At 45.4% G+C, this 27,991-nt stretch overlaps 1 protein-coding gene across 2 annotated transcripts in view; it reads left to right on the plus strand.

Annotated features, from left to right (window-relative positions):
- The window catches only part of LOC135904781 (protein-cysteine N-palmitoyltransferase Rasp-like), a 40,753-nt gene extending 13,381 nt beyond the window's left edge, over window positions 1-27,372 (plus strand). For both annotated transcript variants that reach the window (XM_065435763.2, XM_065435764.2), the window contains exons 3-12: window positions 251-318; window positions 2,074-2,184; window positions 4,902-5,096; window positions 9,207-9,440; window positions 10,149-10,264; window positions 14,230-14,436; window positions 16,901-16,936; window positions 18,433-18,634; window positions 21,413-21,557; window positions 26,818-27,372. In XM_065435763.2, coding sequence (XP_065291835.2) covers window positions 251-318; window positions 2,074-2,184; window positions 4,902-5,096; window positions 9,207-9,440; window positions 10,149-10,264; window positions 14,230-14,436; window positions 16,901-16,936; window positions 18,433-18,634; window positions 21,413-21,557; window positions 26,818-26,936 — 1,433 coding nt within the window. In that variant the 3' untranslated portion in view covers window positions 26,937-27,372. The remainder of the gene's footprint in view (window positions 1-250; window positions 319-2,073; window positions 2,185-4,901; window positions 5,097-9,206; window positions 9,441-10,148; window positions 10,265-14,229; window positions 14,437-16,900; window positions 16,937-18,432; window positions 18,635-21,412; window positions 21,558-26,817) is intronic.
- Window positions 27,373-27,991: the final 619 nt, after the last annotated feature.

Below are 27,991 nucleotides of genomic sequence, written 5' to 3' on the forward strand. Positions count from 1 at the left end.
TTAAGTGCGGTTATGTTGCTCATCTGAAGCGTCATATCAAGAACTGCAAATTTCAAACCTTACGTTTCGGCACTGCAAAGTTCGGCTACGCGAGCTAAGGGGCAGGCGTTACTGCAGGTGCTACAAAATAATCCTTCATTGTCGCAGAACTTTAAACTTGCCTCACACTAAAGTGCTCTGTGTAAAACCAGAGATTCAGCGGACCTTTCTAATCGCTCAGGGTGACATACCTATTATGTCTGCTTCCTAGAAAACTTTCTTCTGGAGCATCATTGGAGTTACTTCAACGACAGTCCTTTCGGTCTTAAGCAAAAGCAGGTAAGTTATTCGTTTCTCCATGATACTAGGCGTTATGGTAGTGATCCTGAATTCAAGGAGTAGACAATTAGACACGCGAGATACATGCTGAACTAATGCAATCTCTTACTTACCATGCGCGCCGTATTCTGCGCGTAGCTCGCATTCGAAAATGCATGTTTGCGTAAGCAGAACATTCCCTTTCCGCAGAGAGCCATGGAAATACACTAAACAGGCTTGTGACGCTGATACAGCGTTTCGTGCCGTGATCTTCAATTCCATGGAACTCATATGGCGCCATGTGAATATCCCACCTCATTAAGGATTATTCGTGCACAGTGAAAATTAAACAGCCTTTTTGCACGTTGATATGATAAACAACCTGCCTGTCTTTCCTGGGTGGCGTGTGTGCTTGTTCAAAGCATCTACTTCTAACCATGTGCTAGCCTCGATCCACAGGGAACCTGAAAAACATATTGTGCAGGTAACCCAGCTTGTGGAAAACGATGCATACATGATTAAACAAGCTTGGCACATTGCAATCATTATCTGGCGATAGCTCGCAGCATCCTTAGCTATCTGACCTGGCAAAGGTCATCGTTCTTCAACGGACGCCATGAGCACAAAAGAAAATGTGTCTGCTCATTTCATGTGGCATTCCTTAATTAATTAAATTGATGGCACGCAGTAGTAGGCAACTCCGGAAATTTGGATGATCCGGGGTTTGCTAACGCGCACGTAAGTCTAAGTACACGGGTATTTTCGCAATTCGCCCCCATCCAAATGCGGTCGCTGTGGCCTGGACTCAATCCCGCGACCTCGTGCTTTCCAGCCCAGCACACTAAGCAACCGCGGTGGGTCATGTGGCATTCTTGTCGCCACAGAACGGCGGAAATGGAAGCTCTCGCGAAAAAAGGCTGACTGCACGAGTGCCTGTGCGAGTGCCATTTGAGGATAGAGATAATTCACTACGATTGTGGCAGCTCCTCAGTGTCTGAAACTATCGTCAAGCTCACCCTGTCAGTTACACTTACGTATCACTGTTCAAGGAAAAAGTAACAATATTGCTTTCTCAGAGAAATTTCTCGGCCAACATCAAAGCTAAATCTGCTGCCAGCCATGCGTACTCCATGAAAATACTCATATTTTCATTGTGTAGACATGTATAACAGCGATTGGCCTATAGAAGTCTGTGCAATGCCTTCATGCCGATGACGACACTAGGTTTCCGTGCCGGAGTACACTTGTGGAGACACATTTTTGCCAAGCGTTGTTGCCTTGTGTTCTAAGTTGCCATCTTTGCGTCTGAGGTGGCTATGCCGACATGTGCTTCCAACTAGTGTAATAGCAAAAATTCTAGTTTTGTCCTACAGCCCTTTTAGCATTGAGGATCATTACGTAGATAAGGTTCAATATTATCACTCATTCGCTTACCTTGACAAGCATTAGATTCCGCGGTATTAAATTAGTCAGATCAGGTAGTAGTGATATCAAGCAAACGCAGTCATTCGTATGCGTAGCTCGATAACCAATTTGGCAAGAACATAAAGTGGTGCGGTATTTAGCTGTTAAACTGAACGTGTGCAATGCCAGGCACCATGAGAGTCTGACGGACACCACTAGTACAACCACTAGGACATCCGTGTAGAAGCACATCTATTGAATGTTTTTTTTAAATGCACGTGTGCTATGTGTTTACGCCATAACCGATAGATGACACGTTTCGTTATTCATTAAAATTCATATTCAGTAACAGTGTTTTATCCGGCCCCGTAGGACGCTGTCAACTGGGAATGGCAGACCACAAAGTACGTCATGGCCACTGCGTGGAAGTGGTATCTGCTGCATCCTGTGCTAGGTCGGGTGACAGCCTGTGTCGCACCGTCGGTAAGCACTGCGTTCTACACCGACCAATTTCAAACACAGATTGCAACGCAGGTGAACTTTTTGGTAATTCAGTGATACGTAATCATAGGTCTTTAGGTTTTGGTCAACCGAGAAACAGGGAGGTTTCCGCAATGCCCCGTTGAAACTTACCACTATGCTAGCAAGCTAGTATTGAAACAGCGCTTAAACATGTCTCCACCTAAAGATGGCGTCAGCGCAAACAATGATGTGACTCGTAATTACTAGATAGTGCCTTGTAGTACACGACTTTGCAGGCATCTGGTCAACCGTAGCTTCCTAATGGGCAAGATGATACGCCCAAAAAATTGTTCCAGACTTGTTGTTACCGGACCGCTAACATGTTACTTACGAACACTGTTGTACAGACCATTACTGACAATAACGGCCTAGTCGGACATCTCGTTTGCCTCCACGTTTGCACTGCCAGTATTGCGAGTCTCAAAAAGCAATACTGCACAGCGCTTAGTGGTCTGAGAGAGCTGTACTTGAGGTCTGGCTCATATTCGCTGGTAATGCAGGTCACTGTATGTGCAATGTGTGGTGAAACTTCAAAGTTTTGTGTTTATTAAGAGCCCTACAACTATGAAATACTCGCTTTCACCCTATTTTATGCGGAATACAAGACACGTATCATGTTTCACCGGTCTATTCGGTGCAATAAGAGAGACCCCTTGTTCGAGGAACTGTTTTTGCGGAGAATGAATGATTTTATGGAAGTGGTAATGGGCCATGTGCCGGCAAAGTTCGAGGCTTCTGGGCTATCTACGCCATTTGTAGTAAATTGCTTATTCCAGCTCTCCAGACCATTATCGATGTCTTTTACGAGTAGCGTATAGACTATCCCACTGTACTGGCTCAACTGAATCACCACAAACAATGAAATTGTAGAAAATACAGGAAACGTTATGGCTGATGTTCATACAGAGCATGGGGTGAATTATGACTTTTGGGAAAATTTACATCGCCAGTGCTCTAATCCCATCACGGCTGTTATCCACAATATTGCTTATGACTATGGCAAAACTTTATGTCACTACGTGCGTGTGTGTGAGTTCAGTTTCTACTGCAAGTCAAACAAGCCGATAAATGAATGACCAAGCAACCGTTTTATTAACTCTGCTTGGTGAATTACTCAATACATTCCTCAGTCTGTAAGCAATTCACTGAATTAGTTACTTCGTTATTAAGTCAACCTCCCATTCGCCATTTTCATCATCATCATCATTTATTGGTCCTTAAAGACCCCTGGAAGGGGCATTACATAAGGGGGGGAAACATTGAACACAACAACGCAGGTCACCATCAAACATTGTCACAATCAGTGATCAGCAGGGTATATACAGAAAAAAAGAGTACAAGAACCCTTTAAGCATATACAATCTTAGCCTTTATTATCTTTGAATGCCTATTCCTACAACAGAGTCGCCAAACATATCATTTCTAAATTTAGCTTGCACATAACGTTATCCCTTTGCCGTAAATGATATAAATCGATACATTGAGGTCAAAGAAAATGTCTCCCTTTTCTTAATGGGTAAATTATGAAACCAATCCTAGTTACATTTTCCCTACAGATCATGCTTCCACATCTTGACGGTGTAGAAAAATTTGCCCAATGACAAATAAAAAGAAGTTGCCGCAATACACTACTCAGAACAGAAATAAATTCAGACACTACATTGCAAATGCTATTTATTAAATGTTGTTTATGCAGTTTCTTCGGGGTTATGGTCGCCAGTATATAGGCCAAATGGGGAGATGTTTCAACGAGCGGGCCAGGGAGTAGTACTCTTAGCGTACGTAATAGGACATGTGACTTTCTAGCTGAACATTACTAGCTGGGCGGCTGCGAGCCGAGATTTCAAGACACTAAATTTATAAGGAAACCAAGAGATAGGACCGAGTGACCATGAGCGAGCCATCCATTCTTTTAATGACGTTCAGATCGATTTTCTTCAAGGTTTTGTTTAGGTCCCAAATGTTTCACCCCTTCTAATTTTTTTTTTTGCATTTTCGACACAGACGCCGGCTCAAGCCAAGAGTGTAGATACCTTGGTCTGTGCGCATGTTCCCTGTTTTCATTATTATCTTTTTTCTGCGTAGTCACTTCGCCTTAGCATTCAGCATTGAGAGACCTGGCGATAGAAAACTAAGTTCAATGCACATATCTTGTTACTGTTTTTGTGGATTATGCAATATGTTATTAATCGTTTGCAGTATCTTTCTTTCGGTTGATCACGTGTGACTATACCTGCGTTAAGCGTGGCGTCACATGGCAAGCCTTCGCGCATAAACAGGCCAGTTTCAGTGCAAATAAAACCAGTTGTTAGCGGTTGTCACGTGGATTGTGTTCCTTCGTATCCGGCTCTGTCGCGCTGCGGCTTTTGAATTGAACGCGTTGCCAGGGGGTACTGCATAACTATGTCCGTAGCCTGGAAGCCCCTATATGGCACTGCTCCTCACATCAGGTGCTTTAAGTAATATTTCGGGTTCTAATTTTTAGTGAATTTTGCACCGTCCTGTACGCCGTCTAAGTTATAATAATAAGTAACCTTCATCACTCGCATATTCTACCTTACCCTTGTTTAACTTAAGTCTTATATGCATCCAAATATCCCAAAAGCCCGAAAGACCAACCAGCATGCCTACGTAAACTAATTCCCCTCCTCACTGCCTCGTCGCTAACCTTCTCGCAGCTGGTTTCCGTCTTCTACGCGGCCTACTCCTTCCTGTTCGTCACCTTCACCTTCGGCTGGGAGGTGGCGCTGCTGTTCGTGGGACAACACGCCGCGTTCTACGCCGTGGCCACGCTACACAGCCCAGCGCTGTGCTACGTGGCTGCTGCCCTGATCCACTTCCAAAAGTTTTTCATTCCTTTCGATGCATACGATGTGAGTCACTCAACTAACCTGTTTGCAGCATAAGCCTTGTAACTGTTGTATTTTTGTCTCATGCAGTACAACAATTAAGATGTATTGTCGATGTTTTATTAACTGCAAGAAGAAGAAAAGTTTTACTACTGAAATGCCCGCCATCCAAATAGTGTATCTGAAGACGATACACTAAAATCGAGAGAAACCTTGATTACCAAACACAGAAATATACAAGACCTAATCATAATATCTGAGAAGAAAGAAAAACAACAATATATTATGCTTAAAGACATTAGAAAAAGTTGGAAATATGCGCAATCTAAGTGTTAAGTTGAGCCACCACATGACTTCTAACACGCATGAGTAGTTTTATGCTGAAAGCAAGATTTCACAGAAAAACGCCTAACGAGCCAATGACAGCGAAATGTTATAGTGAGATTTTCAAGTGAGATTTTCAAAAAATTCCTACCAGAGCATAAATATTACGCGGGCAAAATATTCTTTCAAAACTTTACCTGCTCTACAGCAAAGTAAAGCGGTAGACAAATACTGTAGAAAATAAAGGTCAATGTTTTTTTTCATGGTATATCTGATATCTTTTATATATCTTATATTGTATATCTTTACAACCAGTATCTTTAAAAACAAAGTATTTTAAAACAAAGTATCTTTTCTGTAACTAGGCCATTTTAGAACAGCGAAAGTTTACATAACGTGCTAGGTTGAACGTTTCCGATCTGTTATCCAGGCTCGTGTGACCACGTGGCCAAATATTGTCGCACTGCATGCAGCAGGGAACTTACAAAGGCCATAGAAAACGCTTCCTCTCGCTGCATCAATGTCGCCATGCAGCGTCATTGCAACCAGCTAGGCCCACCAAGAGCTATTGCCTCATTTCGGGATCGTGAGAACGTTCTCACTGATACATTTATTGCTCATTTGAGTTAAATAAATTTAACACCTACAGTGTGTTTTTTAGACAATACATATTATTTATAAAGATGCTATGAACCTGAGACACCTGTCATCTTTCCATTTCGAACTGTACGGCGAAGCGAAAGTACTTGCCGCCGCTTAAAGTAACTCTCAAAAGACGAATTAACTAAAATGTATTAATTTTTTTATCAATGCCTCAGAAGCAGTTTACTGATGCACAACGTGTCCCAGACAGGCTGTTTTCGCGTGCCCTCTTTAGGATAGAAAGATGAATTATTATGGTAAGTAATACCTTGTTTCACACAGTTATATATCTTATATCCACGTTTTGTTTTAATCGGAGTTGCAACTCGTAATGCACCACATTGGAATTTCTTATGTAACCAAGGAAACACACAGGACAAGCTCGGATGTGCGCGCTTGTCCTGTGTGTTTCCTTATGCGTCAGTTGTCGTTTGCGCGGTTACAAAATGCATTCCAATATCAACCACCAACTCGTCCGCCTCTCCCTGGTAAAAACGCACTACAGATACTTTGGAGAAGTATCACCTATCTCCGCTGGGTTCCACTCCCCGTAGAATCAGGAATATACCTTGAGAAACTTTCCTTGTGAAGCAAATGCAAACTACAGAAAATAGTGGTTGCACCTGGTCAGCAATGGTCTAACAGATACCGTACAAGCGAGATACTGTCACGTTTTGCTATGCCTTCAAACAATCAGAACATATTGCCCACAGGGAGATACCCTTCCGCAGTAGATAAGGAAGTCAAGAAAGGCCATGTTCGTTTGACTGCTCTACGCATGGAGAAGAAGAAATTTTGCAATATGTGCGAGAAAAACGACAGATCTATGACAGATAAATTTATATACGGTCTTAGCATGAATTGAATGAGCGATTCTGAAAGCATCAATACGCAGTCAGTGTAGTTGATTTTAAAGGATATACTTGGGGGATCTTTTACGTAATCTTCGCCACTCTGAAAAAAGTGACACTTGCGTAAATCGTTTTACTTTTGTCAGTCAACTACATATTATCTGGCAACTTACATTGACTTACGTGAACCTCATGAACCATGAATAAGTTTACCTACGAGTGAACGCAGCATGAAGTCAGTGAGAAGGAAATTTCGCATAGGACAAACCAAGATGTATGCACTGAAAGATAAGCAGGGTAATATCACCAGCAATCTCATAGGTATAGTAAAAGCAGAGGAGAAATTCTATGCTGACCTGTATAGCACTCGAAGGAGACACGCAACCTCCATTTGAAGCAATAATGAACAGGCTGCAGAGGTTTCTTCTATAACTATCGACGAGTTTATAACGGCCTTGCAAGACATGAAACGGAAACAAAATCGGAAGGAGACGATGGAATAACAGTCGATTTATTCAAAGATGGAGGAGACGTAATGATTGAAAAACTGGTCGCTCTCTACAGTAATTGTCTATCGACTTCAAGGGTCCCAGAGAACTGGAAGAATGCAAACATAATTCACAAAAAGGGAGACTTTAAGGAAGTCAAACATTATAGACCGATTAGCTTAGTCCTGGCATTATATAAAATATTCCCCAATATAATTTCCAATAAAATAAGGGCAACACTGGACTTTAGTCAACGAAGGGAACAGGCTGGCTTCAGGAAGGGATGCTCTACAATGGATCACATCCATGTGATTCAGGCAATCGAGAAATCCGCAGAGTGCAATCAGCCTCTATATATGGCTTTCATAGATTACGAAAAGTATTTTACGCAGCATAGATACCAGTAGTCATAGAGGATTACGTAATCAAGGCGTACAGGACGCTTACGAACATACCCTGGAAAATATCTACAGAGGTCCTACAGCTACCTTAATTGTACTCAATAAAATCAAGAAGATACCTATAAAGAAAGGAATCAGAGAGGGAGACACTATCTATCCAATGCTATTCACTACGCGCTTAGAAGAAGTATTCAAGCTATTAAACTGGGAAGGCTTAGGAGTAAAGATCGACGGCGAATAATTTAGGAACTTTCGGTTTGCCGATGACATTGTTCTATTCGGCAACAACGCAGACGAGTTACAACAAATGATTGCGAGCTTACCAGAGAGAGTGTAAGAGTGGGGTTGAAGATTAATATGCAGAAGACAACGATAATGATGAATAGCCGGGCAAGGTAACAAGGGTTCAGAATCACCAGTCAGCCTCTACAGTCTGAAGGAGTAGCTTGCCTATGTCAATTACTCACAAGAAACCTGGACCATGAGAAGGAAATTTACAGAAGAATAAAAATGGGTTGGATCGCATATGGCAGACATTGTGAGCTCCTGAATGGGTGCTTACCGTTATCATTGAAAAGGAAGACGTACAATCAGTGCATTTTACTGGTGCTGACATATGGGGCAGAAACTTGGAGACCGCCAAAGAAGTTTGAGGACAAAGAGCAAACCGGCATAGCCGCTGATATGCTAATTGACATTAAGAGAATAAATGTGAAGCTGGGCAGGTCGTGTAATGCGTATAGGTTAGCTAACTGGTGGACCATTGGGTTTACAAAATGGGTGCCAAGGAGAGGGAAGTGTAGTCGAGTATGGCAGAAGACTAGGTGGGGCGACGAAATTAGGAAATTCGCGGGCGCTAGTTTGAATCGGTTGGTGCAGGACAGGGGTATTTGAATATAGCAGAGAGAGGCTTTCGTCCTGCAGTGGACATAAATTAGGCTGGTGATGATAACGACGGTGAAAGTAAATCCTGCAATTGATCCTTGTTATATAATTGTGCTCTAAGTAAAAAGCATCCCATGCCGTGCTTCATTTCTCCTACAGCCTACATGTTGGCGATGATGTCGGGCGCAGCCCAGTAAAGGTTGTCACAACACTTGTCGCTCCATGAGGATGTAGGTTCCTGGATAAGGGTGAGATCTCCGAAACAACCTCGGGCCTAAAAAACTAAAGATGGTATTTACTATTCTCAGCAACGCAAAGAGCAATTCTGCAACAGAATGTCGAGAATGGCGTTCTTATCGCGTGCCATCTGCACATGGGCTTTATTGCGCTACGCTCAGCTGTTCCCACACTTGCTGTCTAGGGTGACTCCACAAGACGTAGCAAATCGTGCACTCTGTAAGCACAAAGATAAAGAGGACTTTGTGATTGTAATGACAGATTGTGCCACCCCCATCACAAGGTTTCTTTCTTTTTGTCCTATAGTACATGTACTCCAGGTACGGCCTGATGCCCTACATGGCTGCCTACGTCACCTTCCATTGGAACATCTTGCGCGGCCTCAGCTTCAGTCTGGACTACGTTCAAGCCGAGCGCGAGAGGAACACCGGGGACAGACAGCGCAGATTGCCGCCGTACTGGAAGACACTGGGCTACCTGTTGTACCTGCCCATGGTCTACCTGGGGCCACCACAGAGGTACCACGACTACATAACCCAGGTATGTCAAAGTTATACACACTTGAATGCATAGTTTCAGAACTGATTAGACGACGTAACCATTCCGGAAGAAAAAATACTGGAGAAAGTTGTCGGTTGTGTAGAAATCAGCCCACCAAATACTAAATAACAAATTACTGTGTAAGTAAGCTACAAATGTAATACCTGGTGTAGTACAATTGGTTTTATTGTTTTCTGTGTACAAACGTACTCTCCATGGCCAGCAATAAAAGTTAACGCGTATTTTCTACATTTCCTTGATTCGAAACGCTGTTCAGGCATTTTAGGGTTGAATGTGGGTAAAAATGCCCTTTTGTTTTTATGGGACGCGCTCTAGCTTCTTTTTTTCTGCATGCACAGAGAGACAAAAAAAACAGCAGTCGTAGTGCACGTTCATGCAATCAAAATAAAACAAGTAGATAATCGCCTTCGTACACAGCACTCACGGCAAGTGTTTCCACCAGTAAAATTTGCGGTTGCATAAAGCTGCAGCGGCAGGAGAGGCAGTCAGGGACAATTTAATGCTATCGCATTCTGTTCTTAAAGACCAAACTTTAGTGTCTGCCAAGTTGTTGTTTTTTTTTTTACAGCTCGCACGATTCCCACACAACGCCCACTTTTAGGAGCGACTCTCCAAATAATCTCGGGCCTGGGCGCTAGAACATTCTCTCAGTCTGTTTGCGAGAAATATTCGTGCCCTTCTGCGCAGTTGGACAAGCCAAAACCCAGCTGCACGCCCCGGGTGATTGTGGTTGCCATCGCCAGGTTGCTTCATTGCGGGGCCCACTACCTCCTCATGGAACTCATGAGCCACTTTTTTTACGGGTAAGGGCCTGGGTTGGAATAAATTTAAGTATATTTCTTAGCTCTGACCAACGTCGTTTCGAAATTCCTAGTAGGCATTTCGACAATATGACGGCCCAATGTGTTGAAAACTCGAGGTACATTACGTGTATTACCTGAGGAGAGTTACTACTTGCAGACACATGGTACAAGCATGGGTAGGCCTTTTGCACCAACCTACGCGAACTTATTTATGAGGATTCTAGAAACAGATTTCCTATCGCGCTGCACTGACAAGCCCCGCACATACTTACGATACATAGACGACACATTCATAATATGGAGACATGGTCAAGACAGTCTAGAAAATATGTAGCATTCCTAAACTCTTTTCAACCAACAATAAAATTCACATCAGAATCTTCAACTGAGCGCATAAGCTTTCTGGACACAACAATATACATTGACAATACAACGCCGTATAGGAAACCTTTCGACAAAGAACAGTACCTAGAATATACGAGCCACCATCCCAGACATTGCAAACAAGGCATCTTTAAAGGCATAGCCACACGACTACGTCGCCTTTGCGTTGAAAACCAAGACTATATAGACAGACTCGATCACCTTAAAGAATCCCTATCAAACAGGAACCAACCAAACAGTGACCTTCAAAAAGCGTACACCACTGCAACCACACTTGATCGAGCCGAGGTCACCAAGCCCTGCCGAGGATCACAAGAACAACGCCTCTTCTCACTACTAAATTCGTGAAGAACAAGCTGAAGAAGAAGCTCATTAAATACTACGTAATTCTCACCAGCAACCAGAAATTTAATAAGATTTTTCCCGACCCGCCCAGAGGAGCCTACAGATGCAACACTAATTATAAAGATATTCTTGTGCATGCCAATCTAACGACAAAGACGAAGTTGGGAACAGGCCCCTGGGGCCGCCCCAAGTGCTCTACATGCAAATATATTCAATCTACTACTACAGTAAAAAGTAAAGCGTCGAATTACTCACACAAGGCAACTTCGGGTTTCACCTGCACATCAAGCAACGTAGCCTACTGTCTAGAATGTGCCGCTTGTAGCAAACAATACATAGTTGAGACTGGACCGTAAATTCATACAAGACTCAATGGTCACCGCGTGGATACAAAACACAATTTACCTAAAGCAGCAGCCAGCCACTTTAATGAACAAGGTCATATATTCAACAAAGCAAGGCTCTATGTATTAACTACAAACAAATTTCCGTTCATCTCTCGAAAGGAAATATACGGAATCGTACCTCATACACAAGTTTAATTGCCTACACCCGACGGGCATTAATTTGGCACGTGGCAACTTAGAATTTCTAAAAGCTGTAACTTAAATCTGAAATTCTCTTATCATTAACCAAGGCACAAAACACATTATGCCACCAGCTAACCTCAATTTTTAACCTCACCTATTCCTCCATTTCGAAAATTTTGTTCATGCCACTACTCAATTTAATATACCCTCATGCTTTTATGTTCATATTGACACGTGTACTTAACTTTATCGGGCGACCACGTTTTGCCGCTTAACAAATGTTATCGCACAGCACAAGACGCGCCTGCATGTAAAAGAAGTTTCTGGAATGTTATCGATGGTTCTGTCCACTGTCTTTCACCGCAACTTGTGTAATCTGATTGCATCTATGCACGACGCGAATGGTGTAGAACTTTGTGGAAGACACGCGGGTCCCAGCGGTTAATCTGGAACATTCGACGATCGATCTATAAAAGCCGACGCGCTCGACCCGCCGATCAGATTTTCGACGATCGCCGACCGTGCTCAACGCTATCGTTGTGCTGTATGTGTAGCCTGTTTTGTGGGCACAGGTTCGCCCAATAAAAGTTAGTTTTGTCGTTCACAGTATTGCTACTGTGTTCTTCAACGTCACCACCACGTGACATCTGGTGGAGGTGCTTTACGTTCATGTACCGGACGCCCCCGACAAGCCGTAATCCAAGCCCGGACCGCAACGACAACACCAACGTCGTCCAAGAACACCCAGCAAGCCGCCGGCTACAGCAGCTGCCCCCGGAACACGGTCTTCTACCAGATACGACCAAGAAGACATCCCCAATGGCAGCCGCAGCTGCCCCAAAAATTCTTCAGCAGCCCAGGGAACCACCGACATTCCGCGGTTCCACCTTTAAGGACCCGGAGAGCTGGCTGGAAACATATGAGAGGGTGGCTACATTTAACAGCTGGGAAAGCGGCGACAAGCTGTGACATGTCTATTTGGCATTGGAGGACGCCGCCAGGACGTGGTCCGAGAACCGAGAAGCCACCTTAACGACCTGGGACCTGTTCCGAAGCGCCTTCCTGCAGACATTCGCCAGCGTCGTACGCCGAGAACGAGCCCAAGCCCTATTAGAAACCCGGGTGCAGCTACCTAATGAGACAACCGCGATCTTTACGGAAGAAATGAGCCGTCTGTTGCGCCACGCCGACCCTGAAATGCCCGAGGAGAAGAAAGTCCGCCTACTGATGCGTGGTGTGAAGGAGGAACTATTTGCCGGAATGGTACGAAGCCCACCGTAGACCGTCGACGAGTTTCTTCGCGAGGCGACCAGCATCCAGAAGACACTCGAGATGCGAAACCGGCAATTCGACCGCCGCACCAACTTTACAAACTCGACTCGTAAGCGCAGAACAATTTGTTCAAGAAATAAAGCCCACACATATTGCTAGGTATATCGCACATTGCTCGCTTCGCGGCCTTTCTTGCCACAAACGCGATACTCCAATTGTAAGTCGTTTGAAGAGAAAAAGAAGTGACCTGCGAGGCAAGCGAGGCTGGCCTGTGTCATAGGGACGGGTGCCGAACGAGAACCTCGCCTTTTTCGAAAAGTGAAAAGACACGCACGTTCAACTCGAGTTGACATCTGCATAATGCAAGGTACTACGTAGCTGTCGCTACGTGTGTGGTGTTTGTTGTCGTTGAGATAACCAGTGACACAAGTTGGCGCCGAAGGTATTTAGTCGGGAGCGGCGGAATAGCAGTCGCACATACCCCGCGGCCCAAGGGTCCTAAAGCCAGGGGCGTAAACCGATTCAGAGTCAATAAATCATTGAAAAAGACCAAAGTAAAGGTGGACGAGAAGACAACTTGCCGGAAGATTATTATATTATTATAATTATATTATTATAATTATATTATTGTTATGTTATACTATTGTTATGTTATATTATTGTTGTTGTTATTGTTATTGTTGTGTTATTGTTGTTGTTGTCGTTGTCGTCGTCGTTGTTGTTGTTGTTATCATCATCATCATCTGTTTTAGATGAAAATATATATGCACTTGATATAGAGAAAGACGAACGCGAGGAGCAGGCTGGCAACTGCCACCAGAAGGGACACAACGCCTCCCTACCCTTCCGAATGCATTAGACAAACCCAGAAATGGAGGATCGGAAGAAGGGAAGGGAAAAGAAAAGAAAGAACAAAATGACAAATCTAAAAAAAAGTACGGCAATATGCAACTACAAAAAGGAATATGATTACTCAGTGCAGGTAGCGCTACTCAAGGGTAGGTAAAAGATACGAAAAATTGTGACCAAGGTCTTGTCGCTCGCTAATAAAGAAAAACTGCGCTACAAACGGGAACCTAAGTTAGTTTCCTTTAAAAGATAAGGAAGGCGCGATGAACCGTAAGTGGGAGCCCAGCAAACATCTGGTTTACGCGTACGATCCTTTACAATTCATCTGCTGAGGCAGCTGTCTTCCCGTCGACATCTTGATGTTTGTGTTTTTATTTTTATTTTTGCATGTGTGCGAGATCAAGTCCTGGCATTGTTTGCCAGTGCCACACACGGCCACGGCAGCAGATGTGAAACATCCTCTCAACCACAGGCGTCACATATTAGGTGGACGTATAGGAGCGTAGTCTAGCGGATAACAAAAAAAAAAAAGCTCGAGAGCAACATGATACATAATACTTGCTTTTTCCTTATATGGCCTCGCAGTTCGGCGATGTCCAACTTGGCCTGGATGGGGGAGAAACTGGATCTCGCCAGCCTGGCAGGCTACGCCCTATCCCTAGAATTTCGTTACTACGTGTCCTACCTATTTACGTACGGCTTTGCCGGCGCCCTGGCCAAAGCTGAAGGCATCGAGGTCCCGGAAACTGCACCCTGCATAGCCAGACTGCACCGGTGCTCACGTTTCTGGAGGTAAGCGAAACTTTTTATTGCCACCCTTTTCACTGCGGTACTTTCCCTTAAGGTTACATTAAAGAGTGTCGGCCTGTTTGTATAGGCATTACAGTTTTCGGAATATGCTAATGTATAACTGGAGACGTCTATGACAGCGACAGTGCTGGTAGCGAGTTGCATCGTAATGGGACATGGTTGTTTGCACAGAAAGGGGGAAAAAAGTTTGTGGCTTTACGTGGCAAAACCACCATCTGATTTTGAGGAACGCTGCGAGTAGGGAAACTCAGGACTAATTTTACCGCGTGAGGTTCTTTAACGCGCACCTGAAGCTAACTACATACGAGTTTTCTTCTGTCCTTTGTTTTTTTTTCCTTTCGCCGTCATAAAAATCAGCATCCGGGCCCGGGATCGAACAAGCACTTTTGAGCTCAGCAGCCCCACTAAGCCAAGGTTCGAGTACACGTTAACTATGCGCAAAGAATTCATTATTCACTGCTAGTTGTTACCGCCGACGCATCTGCAAACCATAAAGAACATTGTCGTTGCAATTATAATGCTGAGCACTGCGGTTAGAGTCACTGTGACGCGTTGTCGCCACCAACGTTGCACTGCCCATTGGGCTCTCTGGTGTTCCGCGGTTCCGTAAGCTGCACTACGTTTACAGAGAAGCTGAAACTCTATATTTGTCATCAATCAAACTAACGGAACGCCATAAAGAAAACCATTTGGCGCAGCGACAATAGTGTTGATCTCAAACACGCTCCAAACGAATAATTGCTTCTGCGGGCAGACCGAATGCATGAATAAGCCTTAAGCAGCGGAGATCGATTGAAGATGGTGGCGTTGGCTTCTGTATAGGGCGTTCTATCTCATTCCCCTGAAGCAATGAACGAACAGGAGTTGTATGATATATCATAAATGTCTCGTGGCACTTCTCAAAGCTCCGACAGCGTTTTTGCAGAGTTTTCGGCGTCGGATGGCGATGCATCGTTCATCACGGGTATGGCCATCGCCTATTGTTCTTGCTTGAGGCCTGTTCATGCGTTTGGTCTGCGGGCAGTATCGATCATTCGTTACTTGGTAGCATGTCTGAGGTCACTAATATCCATCAGCGCCTAGTGGCCTGATACCTTTTCAGATCTCGAGCGCCCGTATTTGTAGCCCAGGAAAAATCGAACCCATAGCAGCTCTCTTCGCGGAAAAAAAAATTACTCCCGTATTTCTTCAGTAGGCTCTAGAACTTACCGGACAGTCTCAAGCCCAACTATACTTTCTGCTGAAATAATTGTGCATAATGACCGGCGCTCATATAGAGTAAAAATATTTTGAGTGACCTCAAGAGGACAGTGAAGAATACATAGGTTTGCTGCATTTGCGCAGCGCGCATGTGGATTTCTTTTTAGACTTGGAACAAGTTACCTGAAGCAAACATTACATATCAGGTGGGACAAAGGAGAACAGCTACTTAGTTTACACATGAACCCGACAAGATCGGGTGGGGTCAGTAACCAGCCTGAAGCAGTTTGACTCCACAGCGTGTACATTAACTTTTCCTCGTTGCGTCTAGCTTGTTGAGGCCGCCAGGGCATACACACAGCAGCTCAGCAGGCATACTAGTGTGCTTTAGCGTACCTTCGCACAACGCTCGTGCCACCAGCGAAAGAAAGAACACAGCTGTTCCTCCCCTACCGAGTGCGTCCACTTCGCTTCGTCGTTTTTGCCACCAAACCCAGAGCGCGTCCCCGGAGTCCCTTTAACGTTTAACGCGCGAACCGACTAATGCTCAGTTGATAGCGGGGTAGCACGACAACGGCGATGGAAGGGAGGCGGGTCGTGAATTCGCCTTGAGCGTTCGTATATTTGCCGTCGCGATAAAACAACTGACTGTAAAATCTCGCGCAAGAGCAAGAAAGCAATCGTTCTAAAACTGGTGCGTTTTTTTTTTTTCGAATACGGCGACTACAGTTCGCATTCGCGGACTGACCGCATGCAAGTGAACAGTAAAGAGTGCGCTTTGCGCGTCACACCTGGGGCTTGCGCTGCCGCAGAGAGTTGTCTCCAGGTGGTGCTGTTTTACCTTACCGAATGACAATGTTGGGCAGCAGCCACACTTTTCGCACCTCAAGAGCGTAGATATTTTTCTGTTTAGTCTTGCGCTTGCGAGCAAACAATCTTGCAAATACAGATTCGCATGTTTGTCCAAGTAGGGCCTTTGGTATTGTGATCTGTGAATCACCGAATTTTGTCGGCCCGGTGGCCATTCTGGCATAACCGAAAGCTTTCAAACAGTAATATTTAATGTAGGAACTAAACAAAACAAATGTTTTACTAAACAAAACTGCCTAGGAATTTACATGGAAGGGCCACGACTAACCCCGACGGCTGGTCCCAGGAGACTGATCGCAACGCTTTTGCGTGTTTGATGGAGTTTATCCTTGACAAGAAGGTCACCGTACTTAATTTCGTGCATTACTCTTTTCAGGTACTTCGACCGTGGCATGCACCTGTTTATCCGAAGGTATGTTTGATGTTGTAGTTCCGACAGACAACCTAGCTAGCATAGCCAAAAGAGCACTGTAACAGTAACGAAGGACACGAACACCATCCAGGTGTTCCAGACGATGCCATCACGCTGTCTCATCGTTACCATTGCCGTCGTTCTAAGGTCGTCCCACCACCAAATTTCGTAAGAATAGCTGAAGCTGCTGGAGTTCTCCGTCGCTCCCCTCTGGCGGACCTTGGAAACACAGTACATCTGATATGTCGGATGAACATTTTAACTGCATATCTAACTGCATATACACGTGCTCTTCATCGCTATAAGTCATTTGTATCGTTTCAATGTTTGTTCGAAGTTCAAATACCGAAGGCAGGGATCGCTAAAGCAGACCACCAATTGGACGCAGAGAGTGCTCAGCAAGGATAAGATTATAAGACGGAGCAGTGTAACGATTTAGCTAGGACAAGCAACAGTGGCACCCGTCACATAAGATTCGAAAGAAAAATTAGTCTTCTACAGTCAGTGCGGCAACCCTCATGCCATCCTTGCACCTTTATGGCTCCCATATGAGAGCGAAGTTCTGCATTCCCATTTACTTGGGTTGCTGATATCACCAAAAAAACTCAGTGCCCTTCCACTCTGCGAAGGAGGATGACCAGCGAATCTGTGTATCTGGGTCTCTTGAATGGCGAATTGCACCTCCGCCGCGTGTCGGCCCGGCATTGCACTATCTTTGGGATCGGCTCACGTATGGGGAGTGTTTACCGCTTGCTTCACCTCCGCCGTGGGTGGGCCTGGTATTCTACTACCGTTGGGATCGGCCCACGTATAGGGAGTGCTTAGCTCCTGCTGCCCTCCCGACGTCGGTCGGCCCGGTATTCTACTATCGTTAGAATCGGCTCACGCATGGGGAGTGTTTAACGCCTGCTTTACTTCCGCCGTAGGGCGGCCCGGCATTGCGCTATTTTTGGGATCGGCTCACATATGCGGAGTGCTTAACGCCTGCTTCACTTCCGCCGTAGGGCGGCCCGGCATTGCGCTATTTTCGGGATCGGCTCAGATATGCGGAGTGCTGTGCCATCTGAAGACGCAATTCGCATGAAGCGATGGGTTCTGTAGCTATGACGTTGCGCGGTGTGCGGAGCTTGATGTCTCCGGTTCTATACCGGCCGCAGCGGCTGCATTTCCGTGAGGACGTAATGCGAAAACACTTGTTTGCTTACATTTACGGGCACGTTAAAGAGTCCGAGTTAGTGAAATTAATCGGTAATGCCTGGCTACGGATGGTACGGAATACCTCATAAGAAGATCGAGGTCCTAGTAAGTGAAACTACGAAGTATTTATTTATTTATTTATTTATTTATTTATTTATTTATCTATCTATCTATCTATCTATCTATCTATCTATCTATCTATCTATCTATCTATCTATCTGTTTATCTATCTATCTATTTATCTATCTATCTATTTCTCTATCTATCAATTTATCTATCTATCTATTTTGTAACCACAGGTACATCTACGAGCCGGTCTTAGGTGGCAAACGCACAGCGGTCCGGCTGGTGCTGAGCACGGCGGTGGCCTTCACCTTCACCTGCACCTGGCACAACCTGTACTCGCACAACGCCGTCTGGTGCGCGCTCAGTGCGCTCGGCATCGCGCTCGAAGTGATCACCATCGAATTGAGGAAGTGGACGCCCGTCAAGAAGTTCGAGGTACTGCACCTGCGCACGCTGCGTTCCAACAACTCACGCGAGCGGTCGTAGAGCTTCTCGAAAGATTGAAAGGCGTAAATTATGTCGCGATCTTGCTCTACTGTAGCTACGCACCTCGCGCACGACAACGCAGCGATAGCTAGGTAATAATACGCACGAATGGCTCAACATGCAACGAACGTTTATTTCAAAAGCGATAAGTATGTATAGATACTTTCAACGAGAAGTCTTCGGGTGTCGTCATGACGCCGTTCGGTTTGCTGTCAACAAGCGTGGCTGCCGCGTTGCCCCCGTGTTTATCCATCTCCAAAAGCGCTGCAGAAGATCTACCACGTGACTTCCTACTCACCCGCAACAGTCAAGAAAGATTGTTATCTCTCCATCCGATGGAAAGGTCCACGTATTGAACTTAATATTGTAGCTCGTGCAAGTTCCATGAGCCCTGAATTTCACAGACCTAGTCTTATCTCAGACTCATAAAAGGAGCATGAGTGACGTCACACAGGCAAGCCACATCTGTCGAAAAGTGGTTCCTGACAAACTTGAGTTTAGCCGGTACTGGCATCCCTTTCGCAACGATCGCTCAGTCCCTTTGTTCAGATACCAGACCATTTATGCGAAGCATATTACGAGAGCTCAACCCAGCTCCTCAGGCGCGGCGGTGTCGCCTTCAGTGACCTTTGACCCCATGCCATACCACGTGACACCGTGACGTCACGACAGAGGAGAAACGGGGCTCCAACTCGCGCCGTCGCTCGCGGCGTCGCGGCGGTATATAAGCAGCTGCGCTTGTTTCTAGGTGGCTTTGGCTCAACTCTTGCAAGATGGGCTGGGTGGGAATCGAACCAGGGTCTCCGGAGTGTGAGATGGAGACGCTACCACTGAGCCACGAGTACGATGCTTCAAAGCGGTACAAAAGCGCCTCTAGTGAATGCGGTGTTGCCTTAGAAACGAGCTGTTTCTAAGGCTCAGGTGTGCGTCGCTTGCTCAGGCGCACATTTCGTTGCCGCACCGAACGCTGCGTTGCTCGACGCTCACCGCGTCCAATGCGGGGCGCGTAGTCGCTGCGCCGTAGCCCATTGTCTTACACCCCTTGGCGGGTCGACGGGAACGCTGTCGCGTTCCACTCTTGAAGGCGAAGCAGAGTAACGCATGAGTTGTTTCTTCGTCTAGCCGAACCAAATATGGCCAAGCAACAGCAGTTCACCAGGCTAAACATGGTTCAACAACTAAAATAAAGGCTAGTATGCTTCGCATCCTGGGCTTAACCTTAGCTAAGCCACAGCCATTTTTTTCTTTTGGTGATATCGATGCATTGTGTACTGATGCATGGTACTTGCCTCCTGCGCTATAGCGATTCGCGCCGCTCTCATTGACTCCCTTTCTCTTATACGTTATTTCGCTTTTCCGGCGACGGTATGAAGCCAATCGGATTACGAAGCTGGAATGAAGATGACGATGGAAAGACCACGATAGCGTCACAATCACGATATGACACCGAGTGCATGATGACGACTTCAGGACTACGACGTGATGGCGATGAACGGAGGCATAATCACGATTGAAATGACAACATGACTACAGTGGAACGATGAAGATGGAATCACGTCTAGGTACAGTCGCCCAAATCTTTAACTGGTGTGCGGGAGCGGCGACTTTTCCGTGTGTCAGCGCCGTTTGACGGGGCGAGGCTGGAAACAGTCTGAGGCTAAGCGCATGCGGACAAAGCGCGCTCAGCTGGGCCTATCGTCTACTAGGCTGTTTCCAGACTTGCCGCGTCATACGGCGCTGACGCCCGGAAAAGTCGCCGCTCCCGCACACCAGTTAAAGAATAGGGCGACTGTACTAAGAAAGTGGCAAGACGAAGACGGCATGATGACAATGAGATGATGACGAGCGTACGACGACCCCTTTATAACGACAATGACCGACGCCTGCTGTACATCTGTACGATAGCACAAAGGCCATTGCCTTGCTACTTGAGGCCCGAGCTGGCTTCCCAAGGAAAAAGACATACTGGAGCAAATATCCGCAGCAGGTTGAAGTATTAGTGTGCTGCAGGTTATAACCGTAGAAAATCAGCACATATTAGTCGAATGCGAAGACATTCACTTACCGAAACCCGTAGGAAATGTCCACCTTCCAGAAGACCTGGAATTCAAAGTGGATGAAGCCATTGACCGAGGTCAACAATGGGGATAAGCAACAGACGTTTCGAGTTTTGGTGGAAACAAAGCAGCGAAGAAATTAGTATGGCGGCATCCGCATGGGTAGCTATACAAGGTAAATATACGTGTTTTAAGGAACATAAAAAAATTGAGGAGACAGATGTACTGCTATACTGATAAATATATGTAGATTACTTAAATTACTTCATTAGCTCAAGCAGGCTAGGTGAATGCTTGTCGCTGCCGAGTTTCTAAGGAGATGCCTATAAACCGCCATCATCATTGGGAGGTAGCGTCACTCGTCGGAAAGTAGATGAAATTTCCAAGGGTTCTTACACAAGTTCCTCGCTATTCTTTTTTCGGATTTAAGCTCACCTCCGCAGTGCCCGTCACTGCTACAGAAGTGAGACTTGGCTGCGAAAGACTTTAGGGACGTTTCAGTTTCGAAGCCGTATATGCACCTCGCGACTGCCATCCGACGCATTACCTAAACCGCTAAACGCCTGTCAACGTGGTTTCGTTGATACGGAATGGCATGGGCAAATGATGGGGTCATCTGAAATTAACTTTAAGCCCGAGTGATCGGCTGTTACTTTGTTTGCTGTCCCAGGGCCGCTACCTAGATTCGGCTGAGCGGATGCGAGTGGCCAGGGCCTTGCTGGGATCCCCGCACTTCCTGCTCACCATTTGCGCCTGCCTCTTCCACTTGGCAGAGCTGGACACATGCCTCGTCATCTGCAGAAGGATCTTAACCGGTAAGCCTGTTACCATGTTACGAGCTACTCCACCATTCCGTGCGGCGCATCACTCTAGTCGCCACCCACCACGTGGCTCCTGCAGGGACTATGGCGTTATGCTTCTGAGCACGAGATAGCGGGTTCGATTCAAGATTGCCGCAGTTTCGTCGGGTGAAATGCCAAAGGAGCTCGCATACTTAGATTTAGGAGCACGTTAAAGAAACCCATGCGGTACAAATCATTCCGGAGTCCTCCGTTACGGTGCCTCTCGTGGCCCCAGCTAAACCTCCTCAATCAGTTAATCAAACAATCCCTCGCCACTAAAAGAAGCATAAGAACACAAAATGTATTCCACTGTGCCGCACGGCCACACCACATTAGAAGCACCAGGGGAATGGGGGCAGTGATTATCGCATTGGCATACTGTGTTAACAGTTCAGTGCCCGCATTGTGCACTTCTATTGCTTAATCATGGAACACAGGTGCAATCTGCTATAGCGGCCGTTGGCCTTCGCCCGTCTTTGTAACGAGCGCTCGCGGTCGGCAGCAACGTAATCAGGTAGGCCCAACAGTTTGGCCGCAATACATCGCGCTTAGCTAGACTCTGCTCTCTTGCTGGCCCTAAAACAGCCTCTTCATCTCACCGCCTTCCTTTTCATTAGCTTTCCCGAAACGCGTTTGGTTTTGCAGCAAAGCGGTCAACCTCTAGTTGGATTTTTCGTGGCGTGCTCATCCAAAAAACGGCAGCTCAAAGAGGGGTTGATGTTTGAGTTTCCGCGTACCCGAGTTATGTTTTCTCTCATATTCGAATTACTATCAGATGCTATAATGCCTATCGGTTGCGTGTAAGTCCTACTTCACAAATTTTCTCACGCATTTTACGTTCAGAAATTCAATTAGTTCCGTAAAGTACTTGCGCTAGACGGAGGTCCTACACGAATGAGGACGTATACTGCATTTCCGCACATTTACATACGTCGCTTGTGGTGGTGCTGCTTGTGTAACGTCGTCTAACATCAGTAGGGGTGGTAGCAGTTGTCTAACGTACCCGCCAGCTTCGCTGTACGTCAATTTTGACAGGGCGGAATGGAGGCAGATTTTTTCCCCGCTTCTCGCCGTACCTTTCTATCTACAATAGAGGCTGTGTACTTCATATCATTGCGCTGCGAAGACGCGTGTTTCTTTCTTGCTTCTGAACCAACTTCCGACAATGTTAGAGATAAGCAGAAGCAAGAGACGTGAGAGTTTCCGGAAGACGGTCTCAGTGTTTACATTTTGTATAGGCAGCCTACGCCACGACTGATGTAGAAATTACGGCCACTGACCAAGTCAAGGTGAAAAAACGCACAGAGACGTTTCGGGACCCGTACGGGTTCCTCACTCTAAGAACAGTTTACACCCTTTGGCTTGCCCCTTCTGCCACACAAAAATAATCGTCATCTGCCTTGATGTGTTTCCTTTCTTTATCGCTGCAAGCCCGGAACTTTCCAGTGACGAACGGCACGCGCGTTATCAGAAGGGGCACTCCAAAGGGTGTAAACTGTTCTATGCTGATAACGCGCGTGCCAGAAAATAGGCGACCGGTAGGTCGCCTATTTTCTGGTAAGGTTCCTAGTTCTTTTCCTACAGTGTGAATCAATGTTCTTCCTGCACGAATATTGGATCACTCTTGCAAACCATTTACTTTCTTCCATATTCCTCAGTCGTTCTCCATTATCAATTTTACTCTGAGCTTCCCTCACTTCAAAGCCTGTCCAGTCCAGCACAGCTTCAATTGTCGTATTCCGGTGAGCGACCAACGTGTGGCGTCCACTGGTCTTTGGTTGTCACGGAGTCCTTACTGTACCGTGACTCCAAGCGAACAACTGCATTTCTAAATGTCAGTCCCGAAACCATTTCGCCTTTCCACATCACCCGGAGCACCTCGCAGTGTATCCCCATAGCACTCTGTGTTTCATTATGGCGGCATTTCTCTTCCCCTTCACTGTTATTGTTCTTTCCTGTGCTTCCGCATATCTATTGCCTTCGTATATCCATATAGCAAGGTATTTGTATTTTTTCACCTGAAGTATTTCCTGGCCCTCTATATACACGGTCTGTTCACTGTTTCCATTGAATAACAAAAAACCTGATTTCATAACGCTGCAGTTCAATCCTAAATTCTCACCTTCCTGTCCACAGATATGAGCCAAACGTTGCATATGACTTTGCTTCTTAGCTAGCTACACGATGTTGTCTACATAAAACAAACTTGGAAGCTGCTGCTCTACTATTGTGCCTGCCTGATTGTATGAGAGATTAAACTCGATATTGCTTCACTAATACTGTCCTTGCCATGTACATAATAAGCAGCAGTGGGGATAAAGGGCACACCTGTCTCAGTCCCTTGTTGATATCAACTTTCTCCTCGCTCCTCGTCGTTTCAAATTCAACGTAAACTCTATATATAGGTACATCTCCCTCAAAAGCTGTTTACAGTCATTGCCTAATCCTTCTCCTTCAAGAACATCCTGCAAAATGTTGCGGTCTACGTTGTCGTACGCTGCGGTTATGCCTAAGAAGGCCACATACAACCGTTTCCTTTCTTCTCTGGACATTTCAATACACGGAGCAAGAATAAGTAAGTTATCCAGACGCCTACTGATTCCGAAACCATTCTGAAGTTCTCCCAACATGCCATTATTCTCTGTCGATGCTTGCAGTTTTAATTTATTCGCCTGCATTGCTAACCTGTATATTACCGATGTAATGGCCACCGGTTTATAAACGGTTTGCAGCAGCCAGTTTGTGCAACTGAAATCAAGCGGCGCCACCGGCATTCCAGGCGTTTTGGACATCCCTGGCCTAGGGAGCGAAAACGAATGTACCATTGCTCTGCCGCGAATGCGTATCCAGCGGTGTCTGCTAAACGCTGTATGCGGTCGGGCGAGATCAAACAACATTTTTCACAATGTGAAGATTTACCGGGGGAGACTGTGCTCTGGTCGGATGCAAGAATTGTGATCAAGACAATAAGCAGCGTAAGACGCCGGTGTGTGAAATGCAGGCGACGCTAATGTATCAACACTGCCCGTGTGCATGCACGCGTGTGCGTACGTGTGCGTGAGAACGTTTATTGAAATGGAGTCCGGAGGCTCGACTATTTAAACCAAAGTAGGCCGCCCCCACGTTGGCATTGTCAAGCTAAGCCTTTCAGCGACATCATGGGCCCTCTGTACGGATCTTAGTTGGTCTTGAAACAGTGAGCTTTGAATCCCTTTTCCGACTGTGTCCATTCTTCAACGACGTTGGGAAATGTCGCGGGACAGCCCGCCAGCATAAGTCTGATTCCAACGATGCCATTACTATCGTTGCAGCCCATCTTAATGTTCCTCTATGGATATATTTTATTAATGTCGTAGGGCGTAGGATATGTACATGTTCGCATAAGCGCAGGGAGACTGCCTGAGCACTGTTCAGTTTTGAATCTGGCAATAAGCATTGCCTGCGTCTTAGATAATAATGTTTGGTAATGTCATTCTAAGTTATTAAATGATCTCTATATTCCCTGGGTTGATGGTGACCGGCTCGGTTGTGACTGTCACAGTTAGCAAGCCTTCGTGCCAAGTCATGAGCAACCTCGTTGAGGTTTACCAGAGTCTCGTCCAGATTCCCCATATGCACAGGAAACCATCGGATATCAATTCTCATAAGCCCGATCCTCTCCAAAAGTTTAGCTGCAACTCAGGCTACGCAGCCTTTATATAAACCCGTAATATCAGCTTTTGAATCACTGTAAATGTAGGCCCACTTATTACTCCTGACAGCTAGAGCAATTGCCGCTTGTTCAGCTGCCATGGGGTCCTTGGTAAAAATAGTGATAGCGTCTTGCACCTTCCCTTGAGAATTTGATAAAATGTCCGTATATGCTTCTTGACCTTTTAGCCAGGCAGCATCAACTTACTTCCAGTTGGTTCTGCTGCTCTATTTCATGCAAGAGTGCTTTATCTCTTGCCTTTCTCCGTCTGATATTATACTCTGGATGCATCTTTCTGGGGAGAAGGTTGCTTCTGATCTTATTCCTAACGCCAGTCTATAATTGTACTTCAGCCTCTTTTGGGCTCCTTGATCTATTCAATTCTGCGCCTATTGTCTGTAATATGTTCCTGCCAGCTCGTGCTTTTGTGAATCTTTCCTGTAGCGCTAGCTAGTGGGCCTCCGCAATTTCTTCCATTGAATTGTACACCCCCAGAGTCATGAGTTTGTCGGTTTAAATGTTACTCGGTATCCCTAGGGCTACTTTTACAAGCTCCCTGAGCATCACATGAAGTTTGTTAAGTTCTGTCTGCTATCATTTGAATAATCCAGTCACATGACTGAAGTGACAGAGGGCAAAGGCGTGTATTAGCCTCAAAGCACTTTCTTCTCCTAAGCCTCTCTGTCTGTTGGTATTTCTCCATAGTAACCTAATGACTTCATCTGTTTTATCCGAGACATGTTTTATTGTTCTAAAGTTAGCATTGTTTCCTTCTATATAATACCCAAGAATGTTTTTTTTTTTAGACTGATTGCGGATCCTTCATGAGTGTAAAAGCACTCTCTTGGCTCATCTTCTGGAATGTAACCTCTTGATATACGACCTTTCCTGCGATGTTTAATGACCAAGAGTTCTGATTTGGCTGACAAGCATTTCGACCCTATGTATTTCAGAGTGTTCTCTGCAACATATAAACTTTCCTGTAATCTGGCCTCTGTCTGGTCCCTAGGAACTCCATACGGTTATGTCGTCGGCACATACCACATAATGTGTACCCTCAATTTCCTCCAAATTTCTTGCAACCTTCAACATTGCTAAATTGAATAGCATGGGCGAGAGCACAGCCCCTTCTGGAATGCCCCTATTTCCCAAATTCTTAGCTTCTGAGTTAAGCTCTCCCAGCATGAGTTGTGCAGTTCTGTTTCTAAGAAAGTCCTTAATCATGTTAAAAAGTCTCTTAGATAACCCCATCTCCGAAAGAACGTCAAGTATTGCCGTATGCTTTACACGATCTAAAGCTTTTTCCACATCCAATCCCAAACGAGCTTTCGTGTGCGTTGGGCTGAGCTGTATAAGTTGGTGTTTCATCAGTAGTAGAGCATCCTAAGTTGACAAGCCGTGATCAAAGCCGATCAAGTTGTTGGGAGGATGTCGTTCTGCTCAACGTATGTCAGAGCCGAGGAAGGGCACTGAGTTTTTATTTTTTTAATGTGTGCAAATTGGCATTATTCTAACATGATTGCTTTCTGTGTCTGCTTTCAGGCTTTCCTTTCCCTCTGGTCCCCATCTTGGTGGTTATGTACAGCCTCTGCCATGTATCCATGGACGTGGCGGACTGGGAAGCATCGGCCATTTCCAAGAAAAATCTAGTTTCTTTGTGAACTTCTTAACCGCACCACGTTACAAAACTGCGTCGATTCATTTTTTCTCGCCGAAGCAATACATGGGAATTTTACGATGGTTATCGTGCTGCGACGCCCAGCAAAATGTACACCATACAAATATTTACCCCTTTAACAGTTCTAATTTACCCATGGCTAACACCCTTACTCTGAAGTCTATAAGATATTTTATTGTACAAGACAAAGAGCCCTAATTACGCCTGCAATGAGGGCAACAGTAGTTGTAAACAATGTACAAATTATGGTCACATGTTGCACACCGAAAGGTCTGGTACGAATATTTGCAGCAATAGCTGTTAAAGTTTATTGCATGCAGTTTTCGTGCCACCTGTGGCAGCAATCGTCATCTTTACATGTCGCATGAAGTGCTAAAAAAACGAAAACATCACCTGTCTCAATAAACGATTCAATCTTACCCTTGAAGATGAGGGTGTTAATCATTAGATAACCCACCAAGCACTCCCTATACACCCATCATGGTTCTAAAATATTTAGCGTGTCGTGGCGTGGTTGGTATTGAACAGGCATAGGTACATTGCACATTGCCGAGGTGGCTCAGCATAAAGCAACGTGCATCGAACAGAGCACAGAGTGTAGCACTGAAGTATAAGAAGCAGAATTAATAAACTTGGGTATAGCCAAATGAATGGCACCTGATAAAGCGAAGCATTTTCAAAGTCTTGGGTAGATTTCGGGCTCTGGCAAGCCAGACCTCTAGTAATTTCGAAGGGTGTGAGAACTGACCTATACTGACATGAACTGGCATATATATCTTTAATGCATGACCTGTTCGTTTTACCGCAAATTTTCATAAGCCTATATGATCATCTGTTCAAACTGCTGGTTGGAATTAATGCTCGACGCTGAGGCGCTTCACGGTAGTAGCCTGTAGCCGTCTACTTGCCGCAAAACCTTCGCTGTTGGCGGAATGAATTAACGGAGACGGTATATGTGCAGACACAATGCTGCTCTACTGCGTAAGCTCTTTTCTTCACATAAAAATTTACACGCATTACTGTCGACAACACCCTCAT

This window comes from Dermacentor albipictus, chromosome 7 (assembly GCF_038994185.2).
Source record: "Dermacentor albipictus isolate Rhodes 1998 colony chromosome 7, USDA_Dalb.pri_finalv2, whole genome shotgun sequence".
NCBI classification, from domain to species: Eukaryota; Metazoa; Arthropoda; class Arachnida; order Ixodida; family Ixodidae; genus Dermacentor; species Dermacentor albipictus.